This window comes from Crocuta crocuta, unplaced genomic scaffold (assembly GCF_008692635.1).
Source record: "Crocuta crocuta isolate KB4526 unplaced genomic scaffold, BGI_CrCroc_1.0 scaffold197, whole genome shotgun sequence".
In the NCBI taxonomy this organism is placed as follows: Eukaryota; Metazoa; Chordata; class Mammalia; order Carnivora; family Hyaenidae; genus Crocuta; species Crocuta crocuta.
In genome coordinates this window covers 1,845,706-1,859,845 of record NW_027532002.1, presented here as the reverse complement: position 1 = coordinate 1,859,845, position 14,140 = coordinate 1,845,706, and the positions used below count along the sequence as shown (strand labels likewise).

The following is a 14,140-nucleotide window of genomic DNA, read 5'->3' as shown; positions in this document are numbered from 1 at the left end:
ATGCCTTTTTAAGATTTTTACCCATCTTTTAAAGTTGGCTTTTAAAGCCAGTAAGATGTAGTTTGAAGCTGTTAAGTGACTTTTAATTCATCTAATTCTGTATTGACGTAAAATTTTTGACGTTTAATTTGAAAGTGGTCTTAAATTCAGAATGTCCTTCTCTTAATTCATCCTGTTTCTTCTCACATTTTCCTGTATTTTTAATCTCATTAAATGATATCATAGAAAAAGTATTTTTTTTTAATTTTTTTTAATGTTTTATTTATTTCTAGGAGAGAGAGAGAGAGAGACAGCGTGAGCAGGGGAGGGTCAGAGAGAGAGGGAGTCACAGACTGAAACAGGCTCCAGGCTCTGAGCTGGCAGTCAGCACAGAGCCCGATGCGGGGCTCGAACCCACGAACCGTGAGATCATGACCTAAGCGAAAGTCGGACGCTTAACCGACTAAGCCACCCAGGCACCCCGGAAAAAGTACTTTTTATTGAGTATTTACTAGGTATCAGTCACTGTGCTTAAGTTTCACATGTATTACCTAGTTTATTTCTCACAGTTCATGTATTATATTAATTTGATATGAGAAGCAATAAAAAATTCAAATATCTTGCTTGCTTAATGTAATCATGCTGTAAAGGTAAGATTCTCATCCAAAAACCCCAAAGTTAAATGCTGCACTAATAACCACTATAATATGCTTTTGCTAGTTGTCCAAAATTCTAAAAGTCATCTTAAGAGATTTCATTCTCACTTTTCTCTTCTTCCCTCCTACCCCAGTTAAGCCCTAAATATGTTTTAAGTTTTTTTTTTTTTTAAAGACTTCCTCTCTCAGTGTGCAGGCCAGTGGTTCTCTACCGCTGGCAGCAAAGCAGAGTCACTTGTGGCTCCCAAGCCTTAGCCCTGAGACTGATTTAATAACTGTAGGGCTGAAGTCCAGACATATTTATTTTACCCAGATAAAGTACATTGACTCAAACTTCTGTTTTCTATGAGTTCTTCCTTTTCTGTACCTTTATTTTGCTAGGTTTTATTTATCCTTCAAAATCCAGCTTTTTTGTCACCTCTTTCTGGAAACCTTCTTTAACTCTCATCTGATTTAGAAGTTACTCCTCTGTGTATTCTACCATCCTAAACGTGCCTAAATATAGAGCTTGTAGCATTTACTTGCTTGTCTCCACTACTAGTCTGTAAGTTCAATGAGACTTTCTGTCTTATTTTGCCCTTTTAATCCCCTGTGCCTGGTACATAGTAGGTGATTAATAATATTTACAGAATTGTATGCAAAGCAGTATACAGTATTTCACATTGCTCTCTGAGGATATTATATATTCAGAATTTGACATTGTTTTCAGTTTTCAGTATGATCTTATAAGTCTATCAGAGCAAGTAAAAGAAAAATTATTATTAGAGGAAATAATTGTTAGTCAAATGGTTATGGATTTCTTATCTACATGGGACTCTACTTGTGAATTATTGATTGTGATCTTGTGCATGATGAGGATGTTTAAACATCTGAGAGCAAAATGGTAACATACCTCATTTTTAGATGACTGAAATTTAACTTGTTAGAATTCTATTTCTCTGTAATTTTACCTATTTTGCAGTATGCTTTTTGGTTATTCACAGTGAGGAAAAAATACATGTTTGTTTTAGAAAGATTTGAAAGTAGAAAATACTGGCTTGAGGAAAAGAAACCTGGGTCCACAACACAGGTCTGAGGTTCCCTTCTAGATCACCAGTGAGAGCATCCCCTCCTTTCTTTATGAAGTTGTAGGAATTAAGGCCTCCATACCTAACATTTAGTCTTCCTTTTTCACAGTGTTGGGTTCTCTCCTGTATTCCCCTTTTAGGTTTTCATTCTTTCTCAGCTACCCCACCAGCCTTTCCACTTCTTCATTTGGTTCTCCCATTCTCTGTTTAATACATTACCTAATACTGAATTCTTTAAAAGTATTTTTTGGATGTTTATTTCTTTGAGAGAGAGAGAGAGAGAGAAAGAGAATAAACAGGGAGGGGAGAGAGAGAGGGAGACATAAAATTGGAGACAGGCTCCAGGCTCTAAGCTGTCAGCACAGAGTCCTATATGGGACTCTAACTCACAGAGTGAGAGATCATGACGTGAGCTGAAGTTGGACGCTTAACCGACAAAGCCACCCAGGCGCCCCTAATACCGAATTCTTAACTACTTTTTAGTATATTTCTTGTGCCTTCTTGCCCTGAATGAAATGTGGGTCTTGAAGTACCATTTCTCCTACAGCTTGTAACTTTCTTAGGGCTGGAGGAAGACGGTCTTAGTTACCTTCCTTATGGTTAAAATCAAAATCTCCTGTTCTTTTGTGGTCCTGCAAATTAGAAAGAAATAGAAATTATTTTAGCTCCTAGTGACTCATTGCAAAAATTAAGTGTCAAATTCAGAAGTTTAGGAAAAAATAATTAAGATCTCCTTCATTTGATTTGGCTCTTCTAATTAAGTTTAAGTTTGAAGTAAGAAGTGTTTTGATCTCATTACTTCCTTGATTCCAAGACAGAATCTACTGAGAAACATATAATCAGTTTTGATTTAGAGGAGGTAAGAAATAGTACAGTAACCCTCCCAAGAAAACTACTAGAACTGAAAATGAATTCAGTAAAGTCAGAGCATACAAACATCAATGTACAGAAATCTGTTGCATTCCTATATGTTAATAGTGAAGTCATAGAAAGTGAAATTAAGAGACAGTCCCATTTATAATAGCATCAAAAACAATAAAATATCTAGGAATAATGCTTAACCAAAGAGGTGAAAGACCTGTACTCTGGAAACTAAATCACTGAGGAAAGAAATATACATATACACATCACACTGCTTTATCCGTGTGTGTCACACACACTCTGGAATATTTATTATTCAGCCATAAAAAAGAATGAAACCTTGCCATTTGCAACAACATGACTAAAACTAGAACGTATAATGCTAAAGGAAGTCAGAGAAAGACAAATACCATATAGTCTTATTCACATGTGGAATTTAAGAAACAAAACAAATGAGCAAAGTTAAAAAAAAGACAAATTAAGAAATAGACTATTAACTGTAGAGAACAAACTTATGGTTAGCAGAGGGGAGGTGGATGAGAGGATGGGGATTAAAGAGTACCCTTATTATGATGAAAAAATGAAACAATTAGAAAAAGATAGATGCTAAAAAGTTAAATAGTACAGGAACTACACATTTTGACTATAAGAGTTGTTCCTTTTTAGAAATGTCGGTGGGGGGAAATGTGTATCTAAGAATTAAAGAAATGGAGCAGTTTTTTAAAAATAATTTTACTTAGAACAGCTTGGAAACAAATCTAAATAACTTAGAAGCAACTACAAGCATAAATGTGGAGGTGAGAGCTAGAGAAACACCAGTTAATGTGAACAGCGTTGAACTGGATTCTGAAAATCTTTTCCTTGGCCAAATGACACCCTATATTATTTGTTTACTCTGTGACTCTTGGTAAAGCTCCCTGAAATGTTTACCTATCTTATTATAACCAGCCTTTAGGGATACCACATATGAATTGAATCTTTCAGCTTTAATTTCAATATATGTTGTCTAGGAATGGATAGAAGTTAATTTATTTCAATATCTCCTGCCTGATAATTGACTGAAGCTAAGTTTTAGTTTTGAGAGTATACAATCTACTACAACTTAATGTAGTCAATGATGAGAGTTTTCAGTAAAGATAGAGAAAAAAATTCTCTGGGGGAAAAATCATGAGTGAAGGTATAATTCATGAGTGAAAGTATAGTTGGGTGTTTTCTGATTTTTTGGTGAGTATAAAAAAGCAGCAGTCTGTTGAAGTTTTATAATAGTGTAAGATACATGCTATTTAGAATGAAGGGAGCAATCTTGATCATTGTTACCAAACCGAAAATTGCTCAAAAAACAAAAAGCAAATAGTCTTGTCCTTTAATAGGAAAATCATGAGCCTAACTTCTCTAGCATCAGATATATACTCAACTTTATTATATATTTTATTTACCAACTATAAAATAACTTCCTGTGAGCATTTGTTGAAGGGTTGAAGGTAAATCTATAAATATAAGAGATAAACATTTAATTACTGTATCATTTAAGTCTTTTCTTGTTTGTAAAAGCAGAAAGAACCTTACAGGTATTAAATCAGCTACAACCGTATAATTACCAAATAATGATATTTATACCCACCTTCTTTTTAAACTTACCAGAGGAAATTGATCAATATCCCTTTCAAGGTAATTATGGTAATAAAGATCCACATGGGAAGTAAGCAGCCTAAAATAAAAATGGTAACAATTGTAGAAATTTAAAAGTTGGTTTCACTTGGTATTTATGAAACAATTTCAAATTTGCTTTTTTTTTTTTTTTTACGTTAAATTTGCTTTTTTTGATTTCTGATCATATTTTTTAAAATAGCATGTGTGTGTCTTATAAGTAGCATATTGTTTAATCATGTTTTTTAAGCAGTTCTGGCAGTCTGCCTTTGGAGCGTTTAATCCACTTATGTATTAAGTAACTACTGATATTGAAGAACATTTGTCATTTTATTGTTTTCTTCCTGTCTTACAGCTTTTGTATACTCATTTCTTCATTTACTACCTTCTTTTGTGTTCAGTGGATTTTTGTGTAGTGTCACATAAATTCCCTTTCTCCTTTCCTTTTTTTTTTTTTTTTTGTATATTTTATAGATATTTCCCTTGTGGTTATAGAGATTATATATAGCATCCTAAGTTATAATAGTTTAATTTGAATTTATACCAACTTTATTTGTATACATAAACTACTCCTAGATAGCCCTCTCCCCCACTTTTTATTATTGATGTCACAAACTATGTCTTTAAACATTGTGCACTCATTACATAGATTTATAATTATTTTTTTTATCTGGGAATATTTTAATTTCTACTACAGGGGCACCTGGGTGGCTTAGTTGGTTAAGCGTCCAGCTTTGGCTCAGGTCATGATCTCACAGTTAGTAGGTTCGAGCCCCGCGTCAGGCTCTGTGCTGACAGCTAGCTCAGAGCCTGGGGCCTGTTTCAGATTCTGTATCTCCCTCTCTCTCTCTGACCCTCCTCTGCTTATGCTGTCTCTCTCTCTCTCTCTCTCTCAGAAATAAGTAAAACATTAAAAAAGTTTTTTAAAAAAAATTCTACTTCAGTTTCTAATCAAAATTTTGCCAGATACAGAATTCTCTATCGACCGTTGTATTATAATACTGCCATCAGGCCTTCTTGTTTTCTACTGAGAAATTGACTAAAGTCTTACTGAGGAATCCTTCTATGTGTTATGTTGCTTCTCTCTTGCTGCTTTTAGGATTCTCTGTCTTTGGCTTTCATCGGTTTGTCTCAGCATTGGTCATCATGGGTTTATCCTGTTAGGAGTTTGTTGAGATTCTTGGATTTGTAGTTTTTTGTCTTTCATCAGATTTGAAAAAAAAATTTTCCCCCCCTCTGTAATCTCTGATCCTTTCTTGTTCTTTCTTTTTTTAATGTTTAATTTTGAGAGGAGCGGGGGACAGGGGGAGCGAGGATCTGAAGCAGGCTCTCTGCTGACAAAGATCCTGATGCAGAGTTCGAATTCGTGAACCGTGAGATCACGACCTCAGCTGAAGTTGGATACTTAACCAAGTGAGCCACCCTGGCGCCCCTCATTCCTTTTCCTGAAACTCCCATGACTGGTCCAGTAGTTGATGTCCCGTGAATCTTTTAAGCTGTGTTTACTTCTTTTTTCTTTCTTTTCCTTAGACTCAGTTATTTTAATTGTCCTGTCTTCTTGTTTTCAGATTCTTTCTTCAGCCTATTCAGTTCTGCTGTTGAACCTCATTAGTGACTTTCTCAATTATTTATTGTATTTATCAGCTCCAGAATTTTTATTTGGTTCCTTTTTACAATTTCTTGATTTTAAAGTCCTCATCTAGGTAAATTCAATATATGTGCTGCTTTGAGATGGTTTCTGGGAATTTGGTTTCTTCGTTTCTCTGGACTTTTTTCTTCTTCTTTGCAGCCTTGTGATTTTTCTTGTTGAAAATGTGCATTTAGAAAAACAGTCATCATCCCAGTCTTTGTACACTGGCTATATGTCAGGGTATTGGTCTGATGATTAACTGGGAATGTTCTGAGCCTGGAGATCAGCCTTCACTGAAAGCGTGGCCTTGGCCTATTTGTGGATTCTCAATTCCCTCTGTGACATGGCTGTCTTTTAATTTATTAATTTTCCAAAGGGTCTCACTCTAGCTTCTTCTCAGGGCCTTAAGTAGCTGATTATTTTATCTGTCTACCCATAATTTTCTGCTCCAGGTACCCATGGGTTTGTAGTCCCCATTGAGCTTTTAGCATTGGTGTCTACTTCTGCTTCCACCTAAAATTTCAATTAGATAAGACAGGGACCAGACCCTCTGGCAGACCCTAGAGAGGATAGAATGTTTTAAGTAAAGTTGGCTGTATTCCTTCTGGTTTAAGGGAAGGATGTCAGACTGCTGCTATCTCCTTGAGACCCAGACATACCATATAGAGAAAAAGGCAAGAACAAATGAAAATGACTTGAACTTTGCTATTCATGGCATTTTTTTAACTGGGCATTTGCTTGGTTGCTTTAAATCTTTGACTTTTTCTAGAGCTTCTATAGGATTAATTAATCCAGTTTCTGTGAGGGCTTGGAACTTCTTAGTCATTTTGTTGATGTCAGTCAAGAATGCTTTTTAAATTATAAAAGTAAAATAAAGTTAGTGGAGGAAATTTAAAGCACACAGAAATGTAGTAAGTTAAGAAAAAAAAAAGTCTTAACTCCAACCACCATTAACATTTTGATGTGTTAACTTTCAGGCTTTTCCCCCCTTTCATCTTTACTTTCATTTTGTTCTACTTCCTCATGTTCCTCTACCCCTTACCATAAAAAAAAAAAAAATTAAGTTAAATAAATAAGGTCTAAACATAGTTTTAGTATAGTGTTAATTTGTTAATATAGTGTACTTTTACATTTAACATCCCCAGATATTTTTACAAGTACTTAAATTTCTCATTTATGCTTCTAAATGAAAGTGTTACACATATAATATGTAAATGTATATCAATATATGTTTATATGTTTTAATAAAACATATATCAGATTTATTAGATTTATCCATAGTCAGCAATGGTGATCTTCTTGCTGGTCTTGCCATTCGTGGACCCAAAGTGTTTCATGGCTTCCACAACATTCATACCCTCTTTCATCTTTCCAAAGGTCACATGCTTGCCATCCAACCCCTAAGTGTTGGCAGTGCAGATGAAAAACTCAGAAGCTTTTGTGTTGGGTCTAGCATTTGCCATGGATAAGATACCAGGACCCATGTGCTTCAAGATGAAATTCTCATCATCAAATTTTTCCCTGTAGATGGACTTGCCACCAGTAGCCAGCCAGTATGGCAATGGTACCTGGCACCCTGGCACATAAATCCTAGAATAATCCTGTGATAGCAGGGACCTTTATAACCAAATCCTTTCTTCCCAGTGCTCAGAGCATGTAGGTTCTCTACTGTCTTTGGAACTTGGTCTTCAAACAGCCCAAAGGAGATGGCAGCCCAAGAGCTTACTGTTCATAGCAATGTCAAACCACACAGTGGGGTTGCTGTAGCTCTAGGGCAGCAGTGTCTACGAGGCCTAAATATTTCTGATTATCCTCACATGCTTGGGTTTTATTCTAATCTTTACTCCTGTATTATTCAGTATATGAGTTAAGAAAGAAGGAAGTATGAAGAACCTATAATTTATCATCCTTTGTCTTAGAATTTTGTGCAATTTTTACATTTTGCAAAAAATGACATCCCTTCATTCAAATGACATCCCCTCATTGTTGTAAGCCCCAACAACCAGAATGGATCTTACCTTTTTTGAGAGTCATTATAAAAAGATCTCAACCTAGACAGAAATAGTAAGGTTAATATTTTGACATCAATTATTTAGTCTAAAGGTGCGTATTAAACTAACTGCTAGATTCTTTAACTTGTGCTATATTAGTGGAAAATTATAGTATTATTTTAAATTTATTTAGCCTTGTATTATGTATATCTTGAAGTTATTTATAATTTTGGTAAAAGTTAATTACATATTTTGTGTTATGCTAAACTTGACATGGACAGTCAAAGGCGCATATGTGATTCTTAGTGGAAATTGTTTCTTACCTTCCTCCATTCCTACCTCCTGACTACATCAGAAGTATTATAAAAAGTCATTTCCTATGATGTTTTTGGAATATGGCTTATGGAAAGGTACCCTTTATACTTAAGCTGATTGATATATGAATGAATAAATTGGAAGTACGTTTTGTGGGTCCCTTTTATACTGAGATACCTTGTGATTAAGTTTTCTTTTTATTAATAGATTTCTACTTTTTATAGTTGTATGATTTTTTTTGGTTCATTGATTAATTATTGACTTTAATAAATGTTTTCACCTAACTTCTTTTATGTTTTATTTTACTGAAGCAGCAATATATAATCCAACTTGAATGTTTCTTTCATGACTAGTTTTGGTGTCTAGGAATATGTTACTATTAAAAATGGAGAATATTGTATTAGATAAATTACTTTTAAAGAACACAGATTGTAGAATTAGAGATATAAAAAGAATCACGGAAGCTTGAGTCTTCTTTGACAGATATGAAAAGAAAGACAAAGGACTTATTCTAAAAGGGAGTCTTTTTAGTATGTTTTCTAATGTTACTTCTTTGTTCCACCAAGAACTGCTTGCTTAAAGCAAGTTTGATCATAGTATTGGTTGAATATTTAAAGTTGATAAAGTGGCTGAATTTAACACATTTCCTCCCCACCATTTCTTTTAGGTGAATCTGGACTGGGGAAGTCAACATTAATCAACTCATTATTCCTCACAGATTTGTATTCTCCAGAGTATCCAGGCCCATCCCATAGAATAAAAAAGACTGTACAGGTATGTACACTAGTATTGTTAATTGATGGTAAGTTGGAGTAATGTTAACACATTCAAAACACATGCATTAACTTTTATTATGCTACCCTAGAGATAGGTTTTATATTTCGCCTCAGTCCATGTAAAATGGTAAATACAACGGTTGATTAAAAGGAGAGTGAGTGAGCACTCACTGAGCACAGGTAATTAGAGAAACTATATTGATTAGAACCTTCTAAATTTGTCCCTAGGACTCTCCTAGAGATTATACTGTGATGTATTAAATAACACCCCTAGAGTTATGCTTTCCAACATGATAGCTGCTTGCCATATTTAGCTATTAAGTTTGAATAAAAGTAAATAAACCTTAAAATTCAGTTTATCAGTTACACCAGCCACATTTAAGTACTCGATAGACGCATGTGGCAAGTGGTTGCTGTTTTGGGAAGTATAGGTGTTATTTCCACTATTGCATAATGTTCTGTTGGACAGTGTAGAGAAAGCATGATGGGGCGCCTGGGTGGCTCAGTCGCTTGGGCATCCGACTTTGGCTCAGGTCATGATCTTGCTGTCTGTGGGTTTGAGCTCCGTGTCAGGCTCTGTGCTGACAGCTCAGAGCCTGGATCGTGCTTTGGATTCTCTGTCTCTCTGTCTCTTTCTCTCTCTCTCTGCTCCTCTCCTGCTCATACTCTGTCTCTCTCTCTCTCTCTCTCAAAAATAAACATTAAAAAAATTTTAAAAAACACATGATTTGTGGAGAAGCTATTATTATTTAATATTAGTCAGTGGCATAGTACCACATGATAGATTAATGGCAGTAGCAATTTGTTAAACTATGTGTAATCTAATTTAGTACTTTTCCGTCTTTACTGTGCATTTAGATAACCTTGGGGAGCTTGTTAAATTTAGTTTCTGTGTTAGTAGGTTTGAGGTGGACTGAGATTTTGCATTTCTAACAAAATCTTAGGTGATGCTGCTGCTGCTGACCCACACTTTATATGATAGAATACTCTCTCCAGATCTGTACTGTTCAGTACAGTAGCCAGTAGCCACTTGTGCTTGTTGAGCTCTTAAAATATAGATAGTCCAAATGAAGATGTATGCAGGTATTAAATACATTGCAGATTTTGACAGTCTAGTATGTCAAAAAGAATATAAAGGATCCCATTAATAATTTTCTATATTGATTACACTTTGCAATGATAATATTTTGGTTATATTAAATAAAGTACATTAATTTCACCTGTTACTTTTAAAATGGCTACTGAAAAGTTTTAAATTACTTATGTGGCTCACATTACATTTTTCTTGGACAGCGCTCCTCTAAACTATTAACTGAAAAATTGTTGGTGGATTGATGGCAGTAGTAATACATAACACATAAGCAGAGAGGAAAGGAGTGAACGATTCTGGCTTGAGCAGGCTTTATTTAGACTGGAGCTGGATTTGAAGAATTCGTCGTGATTATCCTAATGCATAAGGTTGAAGGACAGCCCAGAAATTCTGGGCAGAAACTCATATATATCAAACTGTAAGATGCAGTTTAGTAATTAGATCTCTAAGAAGTAATTCTGTGAGGTGAATCTTCTGGTTTTGTTTTGTTTTGTTATTTTTTACAATTTTTCTGTTTTAAGATTTTTTTCCCGTATGCTTCATAGAGCTTGACATTTCAAATTACTTGCGATAATGTGTTCTAAAAACTAGACACTACATTGCTTTTTTTTGTTTTTGATGATCAGTGGTGGATATTTCAACCCTAAGCAAGAAGAGAAACTTTTAACTTAATTTAGGTGTTTAAACTCAAGATAAGGAAACTACATGTGTAGAAATGTTAAAGGAGCCCCACAGTGTAGATTCCTAAGTTTAAGAATATTTAGTCTAAAATATGTTGGATCTTAATGGCCGTGTACCTGCCAGTAGTGTTTTTGGTAACTCCTGCTGGTGAGGAAATTTTCTGAATCCTCTTTGTAGTTCTGGCATATTGTGTAATGCCAGGTTTGCATCAGTAGGTCATTCATGTCTTCCAGGTACTATTCCAAGCAGTTTAGGTGCGTTAACTTATTTAATTCTTACAACAACTTTATGAGGTAAGTAGTAGTATTACCCCCACTTTATAAATGTGGAAATTGAGGTACGGAGATGGTCATAGATCCAAGATCATGTAGTTAGAGTGACAGAACTAGGGTACAAGCAATCTGGCTTAGTGTGTATCATATGCTATCCCTAGACTATTGATACTTAATACATGCTGGTTTCATAGGTTAACCAGTTCTTAATAGGTCAACTACCTTTCCTTTAACTACATCTACCTTTTTAATGTTTCATCCAACAAATTGTCATATTTTTTGTTTTTATTTTTTCACTTTTTTCTTTAAAAATCTTACATAAGGAAATTGCTTTCCCAAATAGGCAATTTAGACAAAATGATTTGATCAGAGGGGCAGCTGGGTGGGTCTGTTGGTTGAGCATCCAGCTCTTGATTTTGGCTCAGATCATGATTCCAGGATTGTGGGATCGAGCCCCTCATTAGGCTCTATGTTGAGCATGGAGCCTGCTTAAGACTCTCTCTTCCTCTCCCTCTGCCCATCCCCCGCTCACATGTGTGTTCTCTCTCTCAAAAAAATGATTTGATCAGTGAAGTCGTCTCTTCATCATAATTATTAATATATGAAAATAATTAAAATAACAGAATGCCTCTATAAGCTATAAGGCTGATCCATCTGATGTTAGCTGGCAAGGGATACTTAAGGGGCTTTTTGGTTTTACTTTTTAAATCTCACATGGTACACCATAATGTTTGCTGTTGCTTGTAAGGTTTGAATTTGCAGTCTGGACTCAGTAGGGTATTGACTTCCCTTTAAATTTTAGACTTGAAACTCCAATAAACTATTGGTGGGTGGATGATGGAAGCCAACTAACTCATGTGTCTTACCATGTTTTATTTTACTTTGTTTAATAAAGAGAGAACAACATTTTAGCTTGCTTGATTCATAACACAGTGATTTTTGCCAGTGTCTGAACAGATGAAAGTATCACCATTTGTAATCTCAGGAATTCAACACCTAGAAATCTTGCTTATGATACTCTGTAGCAAACTATTTGCTCACATTGTCAGAAATTGCTTGTAATGTAGTTATGACTGTGCTTATTCTGTCATGGTCCACATATTGCAAAACAGATACTAAGTAGGATTCATTATCAAACTGTCACCAGTGATTCTCCATATTGTGAGACTGAATATTTTTTCTTTTTCCTCTTTATTATATCTTATCAGTTTTATGCAGTGAGTATGCTTTTATAATTTTTTTTTTTAAAATGCCTTTCAGAAAAAATATAATATCAAAAGATAAAATGTAGCTCTGAGGAATAAGATTCGTATTAAGAATTGGTTCTAGGTCAGTTCAGCAAAATCTGTCCCCTAAAAGTTCTTATGCCAAAAATAAATTCGCCAAACAAAGCAAAAAGCTTATCAAAAATAATGATAGACTATATGGGATTGTCTACCCTAAACCAATTGCTTAGACCAGAAAACTTGGAGCAATCCTTAAACTCCTTTTTACTCTCTACTTCCACATGCAGTCTCCTGTTACTTCTGCTTTCACAATATATCCACATTCCTGCCACTTTCCTAGTAACACTTATATCCAGGCTCCATCTTTTCTCTTCCTAGATATAGCCTCCTAATTCACTTCTCTGACTGTGATCCTTGGCCACTGCCCCAATCTTTGTAACAAAACAGTGAGAATCTTATTTTACAGTGTAAATCAGATCCTTTTGAACCTCTGTTGAAAACTTTTCAGTGGCTTTCCATCTCACCCAGAGCAAGGCTAGAGTCCTTACAGTATCTAGAGAACCTTAGAAGATTTGCCCTCACCTCTCTCTATAACCTGTTTCCTACACTTTTCTACTTTTGACTTAATCTTCTCTGGCTAAACCAGCATCCTTGCTGTTCTTTGAACAGGCCAGTCCTTCTTTCTACCTCAGGGCCCTTCCACATCTTGTTTCTCTGCCTGCAATGTTCTTCCCTGAGATTTCTTGATGACTTGCTCCCTCATTTTCCTCAATTCTCTGCTTACATGTTGCTTTCTCAGTGAGACCTTGTCTGGCCAACGTATAAACTTCCATGCGCTACCTTGGCTCTAAATGTGTTAAGCTCTGTGAAAGTAGCAACTTCATTTTTATTCACTGCTGTAAGCTCAGTTCTAGAACTGCATCTGGAACTGCATGCAGTATTTATTGAAGGATTGAACAATTTAAACAATGTATTAGGACTCAGCATATGGTTGGGATATTTTGAATTTGAAGATCTTTGAAGTTTTGTTAATCTCTTTTTCTTGGTCCATGAAGTTTTATAAATCACTATTTAGAATAGGTGAAATAATTTTAAATTTGAAATTTTTTGAGGTTTTTGACAGTTTTTTAAAAGTTTTGTTGGTTATTTTCATTTTTTTCTTGAAGAGAATTTTTTAAATTTAATTTTTGAATTAATATGTAGCTTTACACTAAAAAGGTACAAATTTTAGCATAAAGCTTGATCAACTTTTGTATGTGTAGTCATATATCCAGGTAATTACCATCTAGATTAAGATATTATAATACCTTTCCAGCACCCCAGAAGGCTTCCTTGTGCCTCTCAGTATTACACCCAACCCCAGATATAAATAGCTTTCTGATTTCTGTCTCCATAGATTCATTTTCCCTGTTCTTGAATTTTATTTAAATATTATACTATTTTATGTCTCTTTTTTTCACTGAAGATTTTATTTGTGGTATTTGTCCATGTTGTATAATATTCCACTGTATAATATATCTCAAATTATATTCTGTTGTAGATAAGCATTTGGGTTTTCTTTTCTTTTTTTTTTTGGTACCAATATGAATATTTTTGTACATTCTTTTAGTGGACCTAAGCACTCATTTCTGTTGTGTGTCTGTGCACATTAATATAAAGGTATTTTATTGTTTCAGTTAATTTGCTTTCTTATGAGGTTGGACATGTCTTCTATACTCATTAACTATTCAGATTTCATTGAAGTGCTTTGACCATCTTAATATTTCCTGTCTTTTTCTCTTTGATTTGAAGGAATTTCTTATCAAGATAATTGTACCTTATATTCATACATTCAGGATAATTTCTCTCAGGCCAGCATCTGTTAAAGACAATGGGAGAGGCTCTCTACTTGTTAGAATTCTTTTTACATTTGCCTATCTCCAAAATAATTCTGTTTAAACTCACTTTAC

At 34.7% G+C, this 14,140-nt stretch overlaps 1 protein-coding gene and 1 pseudogene across 1 annotated transcript in view; one reads left to right on the top strand and one right to left on the bottom strand.

Moving 5' to 3' along the window:
• Positions 1-14,140, top strand: part of SEPTIN7 (septin 7) — a 78,342-nt gene that overhangs the window by 21,612 nt on the left and 42,590 nt on the right. The window contains exon 3 of the mRNA XM_077775333.1: positions 8,814-8,920. Coding sequence (XP_077631459.1) covers positions 8,814-8,920 — 107 coding nt within the window. The remainder of the gene's footprint in view (positions 1-8,813; positions 8,921-14,140) is intronic.
• Positions 7,112-8,741, bottom strand: LOC144240925 (peptidyl-prolyl cis-trans isomerase A pseudogene; annotated as a pseudogene).